We start from the raw sequence: 21,862 nt of genomic DNA, 5'->3' as shown, positions 1-21,862 counted from the left end.
TTGAACACAAATGAGTTACAAGTCAATAAAAAATTCAGATTAGTGCTACAATCTTTGCAGTATTTTCCATTATACTGGATATTACTGTACTATGTTAACATCTCACAGCACTTCCAAGCACAGCTTTAAATGTAAGAGCAACTGTGAGATTCCAGCTTTACACACAGATTAAGAGACTTCAGGGATAAAATGACCAGCCCTCAGTAGCTGGGCTGGATATATCAATCTGCAGCCTTAAACTTCCAGCTTTCAGCATTAACTCCAGTACTTTAAAACTAGATTATGTGGATGGGTGTATTTGTTTTATAGTTGCAGTGTAAAGCTGAGCGTCCGTACAGAATATTTTCTAGCAGTTCCCTATCATGATTACAACAATAACAAGACATAAGCAAACACTGTGTATAAGCACATTATATGACAGAGTGGCAGAAATACAGTTGCTGAACCATACAGAAATATAGTTTGCTGGTACCAGTGCACACAGCGAGGGATGTGTATTGATGTGGCAATAGGAGATCTGTCAAAAAACATCAGTGTGGGCTCTGTTCATGAATCCAGTTTGTCTCCTGTGTAACATGACTCATTACAGTTGAATTACAGTGACTTTAAACATGTAAGTCAATTTTCAAAGCTAATTAAGATCAGGGAAGCTGATCTTAATCATTTTATACAGGATACTGTATAAAATACAGTATAGTCAAGAAAAATTGAATATATATCTCTGACTCAAATAAAAAATTAATAGCTGGATTTCGAGGGAAATAGTGCTACTAATAATCTGTAGATTGCCTTTTTACTGTATCACTTATATCAGAAACCAAACAAGAATAAACTGTGTTTGCAGAGACATTGACATGTTAATCTATGCTTCACAAAGGATCAAGTTTCTTTCCTGTGTGACCCACAGGAGCTCCTCAAAAACACAGCTAAAAAGTTACATCGTGGATTTATAAATTCAGTAAGCATTACTGCAGAGACCTTACACTCATGGTCTGCAAATGGCTGAAGGCCTCTTAACAATCATGATGCAACTGGTGCAACAATCATGATGCAACCCCCCCCACCCCACACCCCCCCCCCCCCCCCGCATCAGCCCATGCCTACAACAGCATCCAATAATTACAAGACCAATGGAGTTCAGCTAATGTTAGAAACAAGGAGATATTTTTAAAGCATTTCCCTCTTTTGGGTTGTCTTTGTCCATGTTAAACCAGCTTTACAAAAAGGCCGGTCTTGGCTAACCAAGTCACTGCAGCAAAGGTGAAAACTCTTCCTGACACTCTTCACTCACAAACTCATCCTTACGATACCCAACTCAGTTCTGTGTGGAGACAGTGTTCTCACAGGAGAATGAATATTTGGTACATGAGCTCTGAATAACTCTGAAAGATACAGCAAGGCCATGAGAGGCCAGAGGAAGCTTAAGCAAGCAAGATAAGAAGAAGCTGGAATTCACTGATTTATGAGAACTGTGGACTGTCGGCAAGCTTTCGAGGTCAAGTTCTCACACCTGGGCTTAACCAATTATATGTTAGTCACTAAGGGTCTTCAAGACAAGTATCCAATCATGATATGCCAAATTGCTGTATGTGTGTGTAAGCAATAGTATATAAGGAGTTAATGTCTGATCATATTGATCTCTGACTGAGTCCATTCCGTGGCAGTGATGTTCTGATAAATAACCTGTTAAAGCTCTCAGGGCAAAGGGCATTGAAATGGGAAAGGGATGCAAACGTTATGCTCCAAAGGAAATTTTTATCATTCATAAATAAGGTAAGCAGTTACCGGTTTGGGGTACCTCTCGGCTGTGTCTAGTGGCTGACATATCAGGCTTCACACCTTTACCTCGCCTGACCTAAATTTCACCATTCTGCTATTTTTAGAAAAGACCTTGAAATAGAGCAGCTTGTGAGCCAGCCAGGAGCCCTCAGCACATTTAGCAAGGCTCAACACCCCTGCTAACCTTCTCCTTTGTCAGTGGATTAATGCAGTGATTAGGTGGCTTTCTTAAGTGAGATATTGTTTCATTTCAGCAATAGGAAAGCTACAGTGCAAAAACCAATAAATATTTTAAACCAATCAAGCAGTCTAGAAGTATATCTGTTTCCCTTAGGGCTCAATGTGTCTTGAAAAGGTAGGAAAACCCAACAGTTTCAAATCCTCTCTCCCTCTACACACCCCAAAGCCAACAACCATATTCGACCTTCTTTTTTCTAACTATTCCATCATCTTTAGCTCTTAATTCTGGTGGAGCAGCTGTGCAAATATGGCTAGAACTAAGAAGCCACAATCTTCACCTCTCAGGGATTATCATCTCTTATTTTCCTGAGCTGTTTGCAAGCACTGTCTGGCCTCCCTGCCTATTTTTTATCCTTAGATTTTGGGTTTGCCTTTGAATAAAATCAGTATGTGAGTACTTGGGGACTGTGCCCTTTGCCAGGCCCCACGGCAAGCCAGCAGCATTGTCCAGGTGCCTCACCACTCAGGTGTCTCAGATCACTCACAGCCAGCCCCAATAAAACAAGACACTGCCAAGGAGGAAACACAAGCTTTTAATTTGCTGCTTGGGACTTTATTCAGCTAGGTCTTTGCAATTGCAATTTCGCTTCTTTACAGCTGGTTTAAGAAGACTGACTAATGCTTTACAGAAGGTGAAACAAAGAGGCACAAAATGTAATCAGTTCTAAAGTAATGATAAGTTTGGCTTTGTAATGAAAAGTAACCGTTTTGCCTGAAGGCAGTTTCAGGTCCTCAGAACCTCAATACAAAAGGTGTGACAAGAACAGAATGGAAAACGACCAAGGGGTGGGTAGCACCTGGGACTAGCTGATGGCCAGGATGGCAGCAGTTAAAACCTATTGATAAGTAAAAGAACAGGATGATTGCTATGTCTGTAATGTTAATTAAGCTGGGAACCACCATCATATTTTGTATGAATGCGGGAAACTTTCTGGAAATGATGTAATGTTCCCAGTGACCATATAAGGATGACCTGTAGAGCAATACGGGGACACACGTTAGGAGGAGCTACCCCCCGTGTCTCCCGGCGCCGTAATAAAGAATACCTGCTTGTCAACTTGAAACTCTGTTGGCGAGTTTGTTCATGGAGTTTTCTCCGAATCAAAGGGCAAGGTACCAGCTGTGTATCAGCCCTTTATTTTGCTCTTGTATGGTTAGGACATCTGTGGGAGTCCATAGGACAACCCCAGGCATCAACCTGCTGCCAAGTCAGGCTGCGTATTTCCCCTCAGTTTAAAAACACACGCAACAGTTTATCCACAAAGCTCTTCAGTCTTATCCTGCTCCTAAAAATAATGACAGCCTGCAGAGCAGCGTGAGCTGGGGGGAGGCCTTCACATACCTGTGTCAGTCAGGATTAAAAACATAATAAAATGCTTTCGTCATCCCTCAGACTAGATAAACAAGAGATGATGCCCATTCACAGCTACCTACACATCCCTTCCAGCAGCAACAAGGGTTGCTCTGGTTCAGGGACTCAAAGCTGTAACGCTGTCAGCGGGGCTGTGAACTGTGACCCTCTCAAAAGATGAATTGCCCACCAGTAAAGTACAAACACTGATCCAAAAAGACTGATTCATGCCTAGCTTTCTCTCTCAGAAGAGGTGAAGACAGCATTATAAGCATGTTACCTAGCCTTCATGCATTGCAATCTGCACAGCTGAATAAATACTGCATACTACGATCAGTGCCTGCATAGCATATGCAGATTGCCTACGCTTGCCACATTCTACCTTACCGTGTCCTCTCTTAGCATAAATCTAGTATCTAAATCCTCCTCAGATGCCAAGAATGACAGCTCTCAACAAAAAGTTTCACTCAGGCACCAATTAGCACCCTGCTGTTTGTAAACAAATGATTCAAGATGCAGATAACCCCCCAGAAGGCAGACCTTTTGGGGTCCAGCCTGGCTTAGCTAGCCCCCACCAGCCTGCTTCCTGCTCCTTGCTGGCCACTGGGTCCCAGGTAATAAACTCCTGCAAGACCAAGGTGCTGTGCAAGGTGGTACAGAAGGACCTAAGTCAGGCTGGGAACCATGAACTGGCTGTGGGTACTGCTGCCCACAGAAAGGATCAATCCTGTCTCAATGAAACATGAAAATTTGAGGAGAGAAAGGTTTCACCTATCATCTCTCTGAAAACCAGGATTGGTTTTTTCTTTTCCAAATGTAAATGAACATTCAGTGCAACACATCTTGAAACTGATGCTGAGAACATGAAGGGGTATTGCCATCCTATAGTACTTTTTCTAGCTGAAATGGTCACAAGGTAGTACACAGCTAGAAAACAGAGACCAGATTCTGAAGGCTGGTTAACCTTAAACGATTGCATGTGCATGAACAGCTAAGGCAATGCCATACCGACTTTCTAAGCTAAGACAACAGTGATAAGGTTACAAGACTTTGTGGTTTGCTCAACAGTGCTGCACCAATTTACATGCAATTCTGTACGTCCTTCAAGTAGAAGCAGTTTAAGAGATTTAACTTGCCAAGTGCCTTGAAACAGAGCATCATTTATAGCCCATTCTAGCAAAACATACTTTAAAATTTAAGCTGTGTAACTCCAGCATTGTCAGAAAATTACACCTCCGTATTCAGATTCTCTGAAGGTTTTCTTACACATACCAGTATTTAGGCCAGAATCTGTCAATTCATCGTATCAAAGAAACTGATCCCAGGCTGACAGCATACGGCAGCAGAAACTTGATCAGCCAAGATACCAAATGCTCTACTGCAGTCACCATTTTTTTGATAGTTGAAGACTTCGTCATACTAATACAGAACATCTTTTTGGAGGCACTGCTACATTTGTGTATTTTACTCAGAACAGCTACTGTAGTATTTCAGCAAAAAAGTTCTAGTACAGATAAAGGTATAGCTTGAGCATAAAACTCATCCTCCACTCAGAAGTTTTCTATTTCCAAGTCAGCATTAAACATAACAACCATGACATTTTAGAAACACTGCTCTCCACCTTATCTCACTTCTTCCTCCACAGTACTAGAGTACAGACCAGTCAAGACTTTGTATTTAAAAATCAGTCATCTGAAGTTTTCATATACAGGAGTTTAGGGAGCCTGTCACCAGTTAAACATGGGTAATATGCACAACAAAACACAGCTTTTTTAAGCAGGATGCTTTTTCAAATATTCCCAGCAGAAGTCTGATGAATACTCATAATGAAGTTATTGGTTTGTATCATACAGTTTGTTTACTGGGTACAAAGAGCCAGCCTGCCATTTCACCTTCCACAAGCTAGTAGTCCTGTACACCCAATAGGAAGGAAAATGTTAGCCAGGTTATACCAATTACACCCCAAATTCATAGGGCTCAGCATCACTAATGAAGCTTTTTCTCAAGGCTGTTAGTAACCTGCATTTTGATGTGCTATGTTACATAAATAGAAATGAAAACATCCAGTTTGGATACTCATGTTCAAACTCAGCAGTTTTGTGTTGCAGGCTAAATGAAGCTTGTCTTGTCTACATTCAGGTTCTGAAACTAATTAGAAGCTTCCATGTTTGTCACATTGTGCTCACTGCCATAAAATCTGAGGAGCAGATTTATCCAAGGCTTAAGTACGTGCAAATCCCTCAGATGGCTTCAGATACAAGAGCCTGAAGATATTAAGTACCACCTGTGAGTACATGTGATAAATGCCCAACATTGCATGTGACACAAAGTATGTTCAGTTATATGAAAGATTTTTCAAATTATGCAAGATCCATCCCTTCAGAAAGGAGTCACTGCAGTTAATTTCTTCTGTGAACACACAGACATGCCATTGATTTAAAGTTTATAATGAGACACTGCAATTTACAATACTGTAATGCTGACGAGCCTCACCACACTTACAAGACTTGGGTTTTCAACAGAAAAGTTTTAATGGTACTGGAATCAGTCTGTGCACAGGGGTAGGTGAGAACATACTACTGCTGCACAGGAAGTCAGACACCTCTCTGCAGGGTTGTTTTGAATTGTTTATTGAGGTTTAAGAAGTCATCCACATTTCTATAAATATAGACATTACTCGAGTAAGTGACTTACAATGTCACCAGTGCAGGTACATATATAACCAACATACAAAAGCTCCACTGGAAGCTACTTCAGTTTATTCAAAAAGGACCAAGATGCCATAAAATTAAAAAAAGAAAAAAACCCCAAAAAACAAAACCCCAAAACAACAAACCCCCTCCCTCCCCCCAAACCAACAGCTGTCACTTTCAGTTATTGAAGACACTAAAGTGCATTTCTGGTTACCTCCTGGACCAACAGCTGCTGGTTAAAATGTTTGATCTGCATTTTAAAATATTGTTACATTGATTGACATTCAGGGTTGTAGCTGTCATCCTCCTGATACACAGCAGCAAGTAAGAAAAACTTATTACTTTGCTGGTTGAGTAAGAGGAGGAAGTAGATTTTCCTTTTTTTGTTTTTACTTTTTTTTCCATCTGGTATTTCCAACAAAAGTTTGAAAAGAATCTAACATTCTGATTAATTTTTACAGCACCACTAAAAGTTAGTCTTAAAAATCCAGGCTCTGTTTTAGCCCTTTTAATTGCTAGCCAAATATCTAAAGAGCTCTGTACCAGTAAGAAAAACTACCCTCCCTTTTCCATCAAGCACTATCCTGCCCAGTTAACACTGTTTGCACACTCTGTAAACAAGAACAGCTTAAAGCATAATTAAAGCAGAACACAGGCCTATCTTGAAAATCTTCTTTCCCCACTCACTCCCTCTCCCCCCACCCCCGGTCGTGTCAAATGTTTGAGTGTATAAAGCATTATTACATTCCTAACCACAAAATACTTGAAGAGTCACAATAAAAAAAAAAAAAGCATACATTGAAAGTGACATAGCAATTACCACTTTAATCAAATGGGGTATTTCGGGAAAATACAAGATGTGCTCTGCTAATTTTAACTTCATCTTTACTTCATTATAATTCTATTTCATTGCCAGAAAAGTCACTAGTAGAGCGAAGAATGCTGCACTGGTTAGAACCACAACAGCCAGAGCTGTTCTTTATAGCGCCTTTACGGCAATTAATTTACTTTTAACTTGCTAGGAGGAGGCCATAATCCTCATCATTCAGAAATATATTACTAATTTTGAGTAACAGCTTAAACCTGATTAGCACTGTATAATGAAGAATGGCTACATCTACAAAAATAAAGACGTTACATACCAAAAACATGCTATATGTTGGGAAACCATTTTTTCATGCTCCAGCATGTTGTTTACATTTTTTACTTGTCAGAAAGTCTTCCTTTTACCAGCTGAAGAATCCACAGCCCTTAAATTTCAAGTACTTGAACTGAACATGATTCAATTTCAAAAAAGTGCCAAATTAAAGAAAAAAAAACAAACCAAAACACAACCCTACATATGTAGCCAAGCTTTCATAGAAATCCCCAAACAAGGTAAAAAGAAAAAAAAACCAAAACCGAAAAGCCTCTCGAAAGAATGGCTTACTAGCTTCATACATGTTTTTAAAGCTGTATAACGTTCATCTAAACACTCCACTTACGAGCATTAGTAGTTTAAAAACACAGAACACCTTTCAATGCAAATTGCTTGCAGCAGGTACCCTCAAACATGAATACAATACTAAGCAGAAACCCCTCATTTTATTTGGCTATTTGGACATCCATGTCACATATACCCACCCATTCATTTCCTGATAGTATTACATCATCTATTAGGGCTTCTGAAATAATGCAGAGCCAGAAAACTCAGAAGAGACTAGTGTAAAAAACACAAAACTGAAGAAAACCCAAACCAACAAAAGTTCCATGACTGCACAGTCTTCCACATGGCGAGACTGTGCAACTGTTTAATATAACTAAGCTTAAAAGCATCCAAACAAGCAGGCCTGGGTTTGGAAGCCGTCTCATGTCAAATTTTGACCATGTTACTACTCTAAAATAGAAATGTCAAAATAGAACTCATCTCTTCTTTTTCTGTTGCCTCAGCATTTTCCTTCGCTTAATTATCATATCATGTAGCTTCTCCAGTCCCTCTTTGAGTCCATCTCCAATGATTGCACAGGTGGGCTGCAAATGCCAGGGTGTTGAGGAACTCAGCTCACTCATCGCTAACATCTTCTCGATTTCAGAAAGGGAGAGAGAGTTCCTCAAGTCCTGCTTGTTAGCAATGATAAGGACAGGCACTCCTTGATTTTCGGATATCCTAGTGATCTTATGAAGTTCTGTTTTAGCCTCCTCCATTCTCTCAACATCGACGGAGTCCACCACAAACACAATGCCATCGGTGCACCTCGTGTACGACTTCCACAGCGGCCTCAGCTTCTCCTGGCCGCCGACATCCCAGAAGTGGAAAGTGACCGTTTTCGAGTTGCCCAGAGTCACTTTGATTTTCTCCGTGTTAAATCCTTTCGTGGGGACAGTGTTGACGAATTCATTGAACTGCAGTCTGTAGAGCACAGTCGTCTTCCCAGCGGAGTCCAGTCCCAAGATGACAATGTGGAAACTCTGGAACGAAGGCAGGCTGGAGAGAATCGGCGTCTGGTCCGAGAGTCCATTCCCCATTGCCAGACGGGAAGGTGACAGCAGACTGCCACAAGCAGAGGCCGGCTCCCACGACTACGCTGGCCGTCGCGCTAGGTTCGGATCCTGCCAACGACACAACCGACGTTAGCCTTCAGACGGCCCCTCTCCGCCGCAGCCAGGCTTTTGGGGCCGCAAAGCGCTGGCCAGCGCCACCGCCCTAACCGGCAAGGCGGCCGCAGGCAGCGCGACGCGGTTCGACACACGTCCCCCTCCCGGCCCAGCGGGCTCTGCCGCCCCGCGGCGGCGGCCACTGCAGCTCGCCCGGCACCTGCAGCCCCTCACCTACCGCTGTCCCTGTCGGCGAGCGCGTCCCTCAGCGCGGCAAGACGAGGGCAGCTCCCGACCCCATGCCCGCGCGGGCACCGCGTCCGCCGCACGCGCCACAACTGCTGCTGCCGCTACCACTGCTCCCGCTCCCAGCACCACGGCGACTCCTCCGCATCTGGCGGCAAGGCACCTCCCAGCCCGCGCCTAGCCCTCAGCGCACCGCCCCGCGGCCACCCATTGGCTCCTCTGCGCGGCGGGGGCGGGGAGGAGGGCTCGCTGCCCTTCGCCTATTGGCCAGCGGCACAGGCCACTCACCGGAGAACCCGGGTTCTATAGTCCTCAGCCGGGCGCTGAGGCCGGGCAAAGGGCGGTGGCCTCCGCAGCGGGTGGGCTTCACCGCTCTCCGCCCACAGCCTGCCCGAGACACCCCACTCCGCCCTCCGCGGTCCCACTCCCTCCTTGCGGGGAGGGGTCACGGCATTACACGGCCGCCTCCGGGAAAGTCGTCGTGCACCAACGGGCGGACTGCAGCGCCCTGCCGGCCTGGGCGCCCCGCCCACTCGCCGGAGACGCCTGCGTCCATTGGGTGAGGGTGCTGTCACTCTAGCCCCGCCCCCTAGCGGCCTGGGAAACTGCTCGGCAGCGCCTCACAGCGCACCTGCGCCCCTGCCGGGGGTACACTGGCCAGCCTCGCCTCTGCGCAGCCCGCGGGGAGGGGGAGCCGGCGGCAACGCCCTGCTCCGGCCACCGCTCCCTACAGAAAGCCCCCGGGGCGGCACAGAGGTACCTGCCGAGGCCGCTCCGCTCACGTTGCCGTTTCCTTGCTTCCTCACCATCCGCCGGCAGCTCCTGTGGCAGCCGCGCGGCCTCCCGTCGCCTGGCAACCGACCTCGAGGCGGTGGCCCTGCCCATGTGACCCGCGGTGGGCAGTGGTTGCGGGTCCCTCCCTCCCCGCGTTGGGGTGTGGGTACGGGTACGGTGGGGCTGTTCAGTGATGGGGAGGTTGGGTGTCTGCAGTGCGGTTCGTACTGCTGTCGGAATACGAATTGCCTTACTGAGCCTGGCCTCTTCGAGTGACGCAGCAAATACCGCAGGCTGCAAGACACCTCCGCCTAGGATTGCTGCAGACACTGATAGGGGCGAAGTGAGAGCGGAGGGAAGTGCTGTAAGCAGGGCTTCTTGCTGGTGTTGCATAAATAAGAGAGAGTGGCCCAAGAGTCCAGGCCCACTTGTATGTTCTTGCCGTGCTCTTACTACCTTTTTGCTTGTCCCTATGAAACAGAAAAGGAACAGTCCGGGCGCAGCTGCAGATAACAAAGTGGATGAAGTGGACCTGTTAGATGCCTGGCACAGAAAGGGCAGCAGTGCTCAGTTCTGAATGAATATAAAGTCACCTAGGTTAGCTACAAGGAATGTTTCCCACGGCACAGGGCTATGTTATTTTTCATTTTAATACCTAAGCATGATTTGAGCAGTGAAGTCTTTCAAAGTCAGAACTAATTACTAGCATCTAATAAGACATACAGGTTTTAGAGAACTGCAGGAGTATTTTGTCTCTGTTCTTGCTGTCCCACCTTCATTCTGTTCCTTCCCATGGAACAATTTTCACTTAATGCGTTTGCCACAGCTATAGGTAGTTATGGAAATGTGGATGATTACTTCTGCCCGTGTTGGATATACACCAGCACGATGTAAAATAACAGTAGTACACAGATGGATTTGTTGGCTTCAAAGCATACTAGAGAGTCTTCATGTATAACCCTTTCTTAGATAAAAAATGAATCAATCTTTTTGAAAGAAGTATATATTTAACTGCCAATTAAAGCTCTTGTGCTGATGAAGTCTATCATTCTAAGTGTGTTCTCTTTACTTTGTATGACAATCATCAAAATCTTTGACCAGTTGGTTTCCAGTAAAAAAAAAAAAAAAAAAAAAAAACAACGTGTAATTTTTGATATTAAACTTGGTTTCATTTTTCTAGAGGGCTTTCAAATTTCTTGGTGTGGCTGCTGAAAAGGGATGAATTTTTAAGAACATTCTGGGAATAGCATTTCTTTTTTTCCTTTGAAATCATTGCACTTTATATTTTAAATCACAAATAACTGATGTATAAAAGAAGTAATGGAAAAAAAAATCCACAGTGTGTTGTAGACAAGGTTTCATGTAATTAGAGTGTCAAGAGGCCTGTTGTGATCCTACTAAAAATAGCAAAATTCTCATTTGTTTACATCTGAGATTAATATTTCGCTGCTTTTATCTTTGTTAGTTATTTACATCCTGATCTTCCTCTCTTTGGAGGAAGTGGCCTGTTTGTATAGGAAAATGCTTTTACATCTATGGAAAAGTAGGGGTAAGTTACTACCCTTAAGTCTAGCTATTAAGGTTTCTGATGGGCAGTATTTTAACCTACTTTTACATAGCATAAAAAACTTCACAGCATGCAATGTGAAAGAAAAGCACTTTCCATGACAGTAAAGGCAGACCTTAATTATTCCTTGGATGGTTTCCAGTAATTAAAAATTGGTGGAAACCAAGATATACCTTGTTAAGGAATATTACCAGAAATAATAGATTTATTCATAAAATTTGACAAGCTGAAATAAATCAAATTGACCTTTATCTCCACCTACAAAATAATGTGTTCCCTTTCTTAATGGAAAAATAAGCCTATTAGATATTATAGTGTTCTAAACTTTAATGTCTGATTGTTACCAGGATCTGTTCACACTTCTAACACAGCTTTATAGTAACATATTTTACAATTAATTCCACAAGGAGAGATATGGACCAGCTCCTGTTTTATTTGAGTATTGTAATTTTAAACATAAAATGAGGAAAGATAGTCTTTATCTTTTTCTCTGCTAAAAACCAGTCAATACATAATAACAGATTTTGGTGTCCTTGAAAAGGGAGGCACACAGATAGGGTACAGCATAACCAACATGCATGCACTAGGTGAAGAAGGAATGTTGTAGGTGTTTCTTTGGAAGAAGAGTTTTATCACCTCAGAGAGCTAATTTTAAAATCAGAAATTAATATCTTCAGCAAAATAAGCATACTTCTATTTGCAAGTATATGTATGAAAGTGATCCGTGCTGTCCAGAAAATGCTTGGAGAAGTAGGTTATAGTACTTCTCTTTTCCTCCCTGCAGTTAATTTATCTCATCTGCCTGTTGTAACTTGCTGTAAAGTGAATTATGAACTCTCTGGGGCAGGAACTATTTTTCAGTGTAAGTCTTCTTAGTGTTTAGCACCTCCATCTTAATTAATGCCTGTAGGCATTTCTGCAAAACAGCTATTAAATAACAATCCAAGTTGATCAACTCCTCCCATGCACTTCATGCTACTTTAGAAGTCAAACGTGCAGAGTGGGCAGGTGTTCCAGGTGTTATGAAGGGAGTAATGGTATCTAAATTAGTGGGAGTGTAAGAAAGCTGACATATTCAACCTCTGATAATTGAAGGTAAGGGTGAAGCAAGGCTTTGATTATCCCTTAGAAGTCCTGGATGAAGGAGGTGTACAGTAAGAAGTATTCTTAACTTTCTTTTCAAGTATGTAGCTAAGTGGGGGGAATTGGCTGTTACTAGATGACAGGTGAAAATAACTGAAAGATCTGTGTATGAGGAAACGATGGGAAAAGACTCCAGCCATTGCAGACTTTGTAATGCAAAATGAAGAGGTGTCTAATTTCTGTGTTGCGTTATTTCACATACAGCTATTTTTTTTTTCATTTCCTATCTAACATGTCTATGGCTCTCAATTCTTTCTGGCTCAGCATTCCTTAGCTCCTAAAAACAGCTGCCACTTCAGCTTCACTAGGCTTAAAATCTTCTCTGATACCATACCAAGGTACATGGTAATATATTATTTTCTACATATGTTTCATACATATAGTCTGTGTATATTTTCTACACAGGAAAGGTAGCTTGGAACAAACACCTTTGTGTTCCAAGACAAAGAAACAGCACTTGCATAACATGCAGCTTCTTTATTATGATAAAATAGGATTTTTCTTTTTTTTTTATTCCTAAATGGTACCAGGAATAATTTTGGTTCAAAGCAGGTTTGGGAGGGCCAGGCCTGAAATATGAAACCTAGATAGATCTTATTAGAGGTATGGACCATGGAACTGGTTGAAACCTTACCTAGAGAGAATCTGCATAGGGTGGAAAGTGAAAACTCTAGAAAATTTTAGCAATATTACCCATCAGATCCTTAGGTTACCCTTTAATGCGTATCACCCTGTGCACTCAGGAGCTACCTCACAGTGCCCAGGTAACAACAAAATCACAAAGGATCATCAAATGTCCACTTGCAAGGCTGCATGTGTTCTTCACAAGGACTGTCTTTCATATAGAAATAGAAATTAATGGAAATTAAAAGCTAGCCTTTCATGAGAGACTCACTCTAGCAAGACACCGTGTCAGAGCTTTCACTTAGTGCTGGCCATTTTAAAGGTAACTTCCATTACAGCAGACATGACTGTAGTTATACAACCACATCTAGGAACACAGCATAAGAGAAATTCTTTCCAAAGCCAAGTCAGTGGGCTTAATTTCCTTGGCCAGATAAGCACAATACTCCTTTTGTTCTGATTAAATACCATCATTCCATAGAACAGGCTAATGACATTAATTATCCAGTTCAATAGCTATTCACCTTAGCAGCTATTTTTTAGTAACACCATGCATTGTGAGTAGCATGCAAATCAAATGAAAAGTGAAACAAGATAGATGACCCACATCCCATATACTGCTGATGCAGAGGGTTACAGCCAGAATTGTAGATCAGCAAAGGACAGAAACAAATGAAGAAAGGAGAGGAAGAAACCAGCTGCATCATGGAGCTGAATCAGTTGTAAACCACAAAGGAATGGTCATAAGGAAAATTTAATTACTGCCAAGGGCAGTGCACTGCCAGCTACAGAAGGCTGGCATATAGTGATGGGGTCCCAGCACCTCTCTCTTCGTGAAAGAGACGCGTTGGCAGCCTCACAGCACCAATTCTTGTGGCTCCATGTGGAAACCAAGCAGATTTCTCAATGTGTATGAAAGAGAAAATTAATTGCATTTCAGTACAGTGACACAGCAGGCCTAGACTAGAGTAATAACGATTAATGTATGTCTAATAATAATGGTCATTATTACAGTAACCTTTAGCTTGGTTGTACATTCAAAAATTGAAGTTACTCCTCTTCAGCTGTACTCTAGATCTAGAGCTAAAAAAGTGTTAGAAGATGTTATATGGTCCTAAGAATATCAAGTTCCTACATAAAATACTACAGGAGTCCCACCATGGATCTTGAGAACCCCCTTGAAAATAAGCCTTAACAATGAAATTGCTGACAAATTGCAACACATGAAGTTTTGCTCTTAAGACTATCTCTTAAATTGACATACAAAAAATGTTTTGCACAAAAAAGCCTTTTATCGTCTTTGCCACATCTGCTGAATTTATGTATGATAACTTACAAGCTGCATGAATTATTTTGCTTTGATTATTAAAAAGTAGTTGGAGGTAAAAACTCTAATTTATTGCCTCACAATAAATAACAAAGCTCAGAGCGGTAGGAGATGGGCTTGCTGTGTGTTACAATTTAAGTTGCCACTCTGATTAGACCAGTTAATTAAACCTCTTCTCATTTCATACGTACCTTCACATGAAGTCCAACATTCACGTTTTACTGCTTTCATTTTCACAAACATCATGCCATATAGCAGGCTAACAAACAAAAAGCCTTGTTCCTTCATACTGACAGCCATGCTGAGCTGCACCTTCAGTGCTGCCTAGGTGTGTTAGCTGCGAAGCAGTGGCACTAGCTCATAAATGTTCTTAGTCATACAGAGCAAGTGTTGTCTCAGGGTGACTAAAATTATAATCTCCACCTTCTAAGTTCTGTGAATTTTGGTTGCATCATCCCCTAACAGGATGGCTGCAGTGGTGGTGACTCCAGGCATAGAGAGCACAAGGAACAGTCCAACAACTCTCCATGCTGTGCTGTTGAGTGAGCAGTGCACCTTCTTCCTGAGGCTGGGTGGAACAACATCTGTGCATTAAGGACTTGTATCACAAACCACTGTAACATACTGACTGTTCATTTAATAGCAGCATGTGATTCATAAAGGTTAAGCATAGATCCCGTCTTCATACTGCCTTCATCAAGGCAATGTGTCTGCAAATCTGGGGTTAAAATTAATTAATGGGGAATACTTGATCAGTGGGAGGGAGAGAGAGGCAGCCGTGAGGGGACATCATGAGGGATGATCATGAGGGGACAGGAGGGGCAGCCATGACGGAAGATCATGAAGGGAGAGGTGGGGCAGTCATGAGGGGTGAGGGAAGATCATGAGGGAACAGGAGGGACAGCCATGAGGGGTGAGGAGAGATCGTGAGGGGAGAGCAGGGGCAACCATGAGGGGCAAGAGGAGATTGTGAGGGCAGGAGAGGAGCAGCCGTGAGGGGAGATCATGAGATGAGGGCATGGGCAGCCATGAGGGAAGATCATGAAGTGGGTGATGGGGTGGTTGTGAGGGGAGATTGTGAGGTGAGAGCAGGGACAACCATGGGCTGTGAGAGGTGGCCATGAGAGGAGATCTTAAGGGGAGATGAGGGGTGGCCATGAGGGGTAGGAGCAGCAGCTATATAGTAGGGGGCCACTGGAGGGTGGGGGAGATGAAGGGTGGCTGTGACTGGGGATCATGAGGGGTAGCCATGAGAAGAGATAAGTTTACCTTAGTAACATGATTTAGTGGCAGGCTTGGTAGTCCTGGGGTAACAGTTGGGCTCAAAGATCTTAAAGGTCTTTTCCAACCCAGTTGATTCTATGATTCATATGATACAAAGTTTATAATCACAAACTTCCAGCCCAGACTAGTTAAGGTGCAGTTAAAGGGTAGAAAAAAGCATAATTGTTGCAGGTATCCCTGGTTTCCAGTCTCCTTACCTACCTCCCTAAGCAGCTGGCTCTAAAAATAAACAGCAAAGATGTTTCTTTAATAAATGGAAAAGAATGCCTCCTACCTTAATCCTTCAGTGCATGAGGTCAGACTTCTGCACCATGAGAAATTCAAGTGTTCAATGTGTGATACTGGATCTTGACCTACATATTTTCTTCAATGGTTTTATACTGATCAGAGACATCTGTACTGTCACCACAGCAATAGGTTCCTCACCTTCCACCCGCCTGCCCTGAGTTTGACACCATTTTTGTTGTTTTGGTTTTTTTTTTTAAGAAAAACCCTACTGATTGGAGTCAACCACATTCTTCTACAGTGAATGCCAGGCTGCTCAATGCTGCTATTCAAAATCTTGACGGTTACAGCACTGATTCCAAGATCTTTATTTTTTCATAGAATCACAGAATGGTTTGGGTTAGAAGGGACTTTAAAGTTCATGCAGTTCCAACCCCCTGCCATGGGCAGGGACATCTTCCACCAGCCCAGGGTGCTCCAAGCCCCATCCAACCTGGCCTTGAACACTGCCAGGGATGGGGCAGCCACAGCTTCTCTGCGCAACCTGTGCGAGGGCCTCACCACCCTCCCAGGGAGGAACTTCTTCCTAATATGTAGTCTGAATCAACTCTATCAGTTTAAAGCCATTCTCCCTTGTACTATCACTACCTGCCCTTGTAAAAAGTCCCTCCAATATTTTTTCCCCAGAAAAGTCATGGACACTTTAGAGCTTTTTTGTATGCCAGAGTTACTCTAAACAGTTTAAGATTCTATCAAACTGAGATTTCATTATCAGCCACCATCTCCTCACAATGCTTCCTTTGAAGAGGGTTGCACAACTTTTAACTATCACTCTTATACAATGGAAGAGGGTTGCAAGCAGATTAGGAATACCACAATTTCAGTACAAGAGCGGCATCTGTTTTATTTTGTCCCTGCACAGCTAGATTCAACATGTGAAGGTATTTTCCCCCATCCAAATAATAATGCAAATAGTAGAAGTGTATCAGAAACTGGTTTGCGATACTGTGATCATTCCTAGCACAGAGTAACGATGAAGAAAAAAAGAAAAGTACAATTAAATTCCTGCTTTTCTAAAGAATTTTTCCAACTATTATATGAGTATTTAACATTTCTGAGGGTGCTGAGGTTTGCTGGAATTGTAAAAGATCAGATAAACAGACACACCTTGCACATCAGAACTAAGAAAGCTTATTTTTTTGATGAATTTGTATCTTGGTTGATTGACTGTAGTGGAGAGAGAGATGCAAGTTCTGACTGAGGCTTTCTGACTAAGTGGTTGTGGGATGAAACATTCATTAAAGCCAGCCATTTCATAATAATACATCCATTTGCAACAGTTACTTATTTCAAAGCTATGCTTTGTTCTTCAGGTACTCCATGCATCCCAAAGGAGGTGCGAGCACAAGATATAGCACTGAGTTCACAGAGTAAGATTTAGCATACGGTTAATGAAATACCTAAATGCCAAGTACAGCATACTAAAATCTGCAACAAGAGAATTTCACAGGCAATTTCAAGAGACATAGTGCTGAAACCCCACAGATCTGCAGGGACTGGCTTGTCCCTGCGGCTGGTGGGGCAGGGAGCCCATGTTCGGTGTGCACACAGTTAGTGCTTGGATGTGCTCCAACCCTTCTGGCAGTAGCCGAGTGAAGACACCCATACACTACACTGTAAAAAATAGAAGGCTGTTGACCTGTAATTACTTTGTGTAAATCAAGTTAAGTGCACACCTTGAAGAGCAAAATTCAGTTGCTCATCTCTCCTTAGAAAAGGCATAGCAGCGATAGTAAAAAGATTTCACAGAGATTGCAGCGCATGGAAATAACACTTTATGGGAGATATGCCTAAAATCCCAGAAGGGCTCTGAAAAATCTTGTCTCTGCTTCAGTGTATAATGTTGTAGGTAGTATAATGGTAATGTCATGGCTCCTTGAGTTTAGTGTTCAGAAGCAATAGCTAATGTAACTTCATAATGTAATTTATCATCTTTCTGAGATGATAAAGCACAAACAATTTGTTTTATGTTCTCCAACTACTGTTCCATTATTTATCAGTACTCCTAGTAACAGGAGCTTGTGAGTACTCCTTGTAATTCCTAGTCACCTACAGAACAAACATGTACGGAATATAGCTACTCGTTGGCTCTATGAGAACATCTCTTCCTGAGATGAGTAAAAAGAAAGACCTACTGGTTCCCTAGGTACAGGGGGAAGGCTTAGTTTCATTTTTTATAAAGGAAGCAACAATTTATTAAGAATTTTAGCCAGATAGTGGAACTGAAGTGTAGTTATAATTATTTTAATGAGTTTAGATTTACTTGCAATTTCCACTCTTCCAAGCCAACAGCATTCCAAAATATAGCACACACAAACCATAGCAGCTATGCTGGTCTGCAGCTTTTCCAGGTGTGTGGCAGTTGCATCCAGCCCCTGAACATGTTTGGATTTTGACCAATACATTAAATTTCATTTTGGAACAGAAGAGTGCTAAAATGTCACTTTGCAGGAGGTAGTGGAAAGAACAAATAACTCTTTTGCTTTGATTTCCAGTATTAAAAGTAGACTTCAGTCAGCAAAATATGAACCAGAACTAAGTGTTCGAGATTGGATTTTTCTCAAGCTCAGAGTTGTTTGGCTGCAGGTGATAAGAACTACAAAGTTTCAGTGCAGTCAAAGAGTTCTTTTCCCCAGGGCTGTGGACAGTTTCACCAGTTAGGATGAACTGCTACATGAAGGTTTCAGCCTCTTATGTGGAGACACAGTGGGTGTCTGATACTCAAGCAAGTACTGGATATTTGTTGCAGTTTCTAAAATTTCAGCAAAAAAAAACCCCAGGGTAATTATTCTTCCCAGTCACAATGCTTAAGAGTTTCAGTTAGAAAACTGAGTCTATAATTGTGTGTTGTATGAACATCGCAAAAGGAAAACCAGCCCTTATCCCAGGGAGCTCAGAGGCTTGTGCTATGGTTAGGTGAAAAAAAGGAGGAAGAAACAAACCAAAGAAGAGAGGAGGATGAAAGAACATGGTTTCAGGGAAGTCAAAGGTTGTGTGGGTGGGGAGCAGCTTTTTCAGCTTACTGCTCAGCTGTAGTCTGGAATTTTGAAGTTTTATCAGCTCACTACATCTTAAAGTTACCAGTAGATCTCAAAATTACTTCAGTGAATGCAAGATCGGGCTGTTTGCTAAAGTTTAAAAGCAAAGTCAATTGAAAATTGATTTGAAAGCTGATCATGAGCATGCTAGGCAGAAAGCTTTCTTTCACACTCCTATGTTTCAATTTTTGGATGGAAACAACAATAAACTCACTTTGAAGACCTTATAAAAGCTGTCTCTGAAAAATCATTTTGTTTTCATCTCACAGAGAATATGATTCAAACAAACCACATTATACATTCCAGTTTCATAATGTTGAAAGAGAGTAGAAGCCTTTCAGAGAATCTGGCACCTAACAGCTGTTGCCACTAGAGTTGCAAACTCTACTTATGTAAAAACCTTCCAAAATATTAATTTTTAAATGCATGCATTTTTAAGCCTTATGTTGACATCACAGCTTTTTATCACAGTATAGGTTCCCCTTGTTCTGGCTCTCATGCCCATGTCATGCTACTTAGCAGGCTTTAAACAAAGTAAGGAAGGCAGATAAACAAATTTAGGGAGGAACAGATTGTTTAGCCTGAGATTCTAATCACATCATTGAACTCCAGTGAATGAAGACAATGCTGCAAGTAGTTCCGAGTTCTGCAAGGGTAAACTCTGCAGTTTTCACCCAGTCTTTGAAGACCTTTACTCCTCTACCAGGACAGGACACAAAAAAGATTAAGAAAGAGTCCAGACACTCTAGGAAGCAGAGGAAACAGTGGGATACTATTAAAAATATCTTCCCCCCCTCCCCCCCCCCCCCCCCCCCCAATTTACTTATTCCATTCAAAGCCTTTCTACTGCTGGGTTATAAAAAGAAAATAAAACAAATAATACCTCTTTATGTAAGGAAAAAATAAGCATGGACATACTGTAAGCGGAAAGGAACTATTTTGGAAATTCTTCAAGCTTTGAAGTCTTTCGATTTAAGATGGTAAGTAATACAATAGATAAATGATGCCTACAGTTTGTGAGTACATGCAGCCCCAATCTGAATCTTCAAAGGAAGCATCAGAAAGCTTTAAAGAGGACAGAGTAGCATCCCTTCCCCCTATTTTAATGATGGAAGACCTCTGAAACCATAGGTCATTCTGTGAAAGCCTGTTATTAAGTCTTAGAGGTCCTACCTGCTGTGTCTCACTTCAGAGCCCAGCCCTTCTGTTTAGGGACACCAACATCTGCAGTCTTTCATCTCAGTACAATGCCAGATATAGAACACTTTTTAGGTGAGCATCACTGCACTCCCTTCAAATCACTGATCTTTGAATCCTTGCTGAGGATTTATTGAAGGCCCAGCAGTCTAACACATAAAACATACATCTTTCTGTGTTTTTTCAGTGCTGTGGTATCTCAGAGTTGAGATAAAACGATAGCCATTAGCAGTCACCACAGAGTTCCTAGCTCCAAGATTTTGCTGTTACAGAGCTATGAAATTCTTCCTTTTATGTGAAACCAGCAGCCAACAGACACTTCAAGAGTGGAGATACCATTAAAATGCAAAACCAAAGCCTCAAACTGAACAAGATATTCAGTAGTTATCTTCATCCTTCCAGCAGGTACTTTTTAGTCCTCTCAGTTCATATACTTCACTGTGGACAGGACCCCTCAGACCCAGCCTCCTGACTGAAGCCATGTCAGTGGATATCTATTACACAGTATAATTCTGCAATCAAAGAAGAAAGATCCAATAAATTGCCAACAGCCACAGTCCCTGAGGCACCCAGAAAATACCACTTGCTAGAAACAAAATGAGCTGTACTTCAGAGAGGCTTCATGTCTTTAACAATAGCAGCAGAAAAATGTAAGGACATGGGAGATCAGACAAGCTGACATACCTTTTAAAAGCAGATGTTCTCACTCTTCAGGTTAAAGTGGCACCTGAGGATTTTACTGCTCCTTTGTAAACACAGCAGAGCCCTGTCTTCTCTTCACAACTACTATGTCCAGAGCATACTATGCTCCTGATCTGAAGAGGAATTCTTTTGAACCTGATGCACATACACCTAGAGTTGCAGCTTACAGAGTGCTCTTGACAAAGCAATCCCAGACCTTCAGTGCTTGGGAAGTGTGATATATTTTTGCTTGGTTTAGTGTGAGGTGTCCCTACCCATGGCAGGGGGGTTGGAATTAGATGATCTTAAGGTCCTTTCCAACCCTAACTATTCTATGATTCTACGAAATCATAAAAGCTTTACTTCTCAACTGAGCTGGCTCCTGCCCCAATGTCACTATTGGTGGTGATGCACCCATGTTTCAGCAACTCTCCAAGACATTGCTCTTGTCTCATTTTCTTATCTTGCCCTTAGCAAGTCTGTGCAGCTTGGCACTAATAACCCTGGCAGCTGTCTGGATTCTGAGCAGTACCTGCAGGATGGTGTTGAGAAGTGACTTCACTAGGTCAAGTGCTGTACAAGCACACAGTCTAAGACAGCACAGCTTAAATAAACAGGGAAAAGGCAGGGAAAAAAAATCCTCATTTAATAGGTGGAGAATAGAAGCACTGAAATTCAGTGATTTACTTCAGGTTACACAAGGGTGCACAGGCCACAGGAAATGCAGGTTACCAGAGTCCGTGTTTGCTGCAGGACAAATTTCCATCACCTTTCCTCACACAGTCTTAAGAAAGATCACCCTGAGCTTTGGGAATTCATATATGGGATATGTAGCTAGTGGCTGCTGAAGTGCATCTGCACATGCAACAGAATTTGGCAGCAGCAGGTGTGCAAGATACCTACTGTTGGATACTGGACTATCTAGCAAGACAGTAGGGGATTGTCAGTGAGCTTCTTGCCTGTTGTCCTTGCTGATAAGACATTCACTGCCACTCCTGTCTCTTTTCCCTGCTGCAACTACTTATTCTCACCCAAATCTGTAGGAGAGCAGCTGGTTAG

The 21,862-nt window shown here is 42.4% G+C and overlaps 1 protein-coding gene across 1 annotated transcript; it reads right to left on the bottom strand.

The window, feature by feature from the left end:
- Positions 1-5,984: 5,984 nt before the first annotated feature.
- ARL4A (ARF like GTPase 4A) lies at positions 5,985-9,041 on the bottom strand. Its single transcript, XM_034065381.1, has 2 exons — positions 8,876-9,041; positions 5,985-8,652 (listed from the first exon to the last, which is right to left on the bottom strand). Exon 2 carries the CDS (start codon positions 8,566-8,568, stop codon positions 7,966-7,968), a length of 603 nt encoding a protein of 200 aa, XP_033921272.1. The 5' UTR covers positions 8,569-8,652; positions 8,876-9,041; the 3' UTR covers positions 5,985-7,965.
- Between the last annotated feature and the right edge of the window lie 12,821 nt (positions 9,042-21,862).

This window comes from Melopsittacus undulatus, chromosome 1 (assembly GCF_012275295.1).
Source record: "Melopsittacus undulatus isolate bMelUnd1 chromosome 1, bMelUnd1.mat.Z, whole genome shotgun sequence".
NCBI classification, from domain to species: Eukaryota; Metazoa; Chordata; class Aves; order Psittaciformes; family Psittaculidae; genus Melopsittacus; species Melopsittacus undulatus.
Note: the sequence above shows the minus strand (reverse complement) of the source record. Positions and strands in the feature narration are given on the sequence as shown.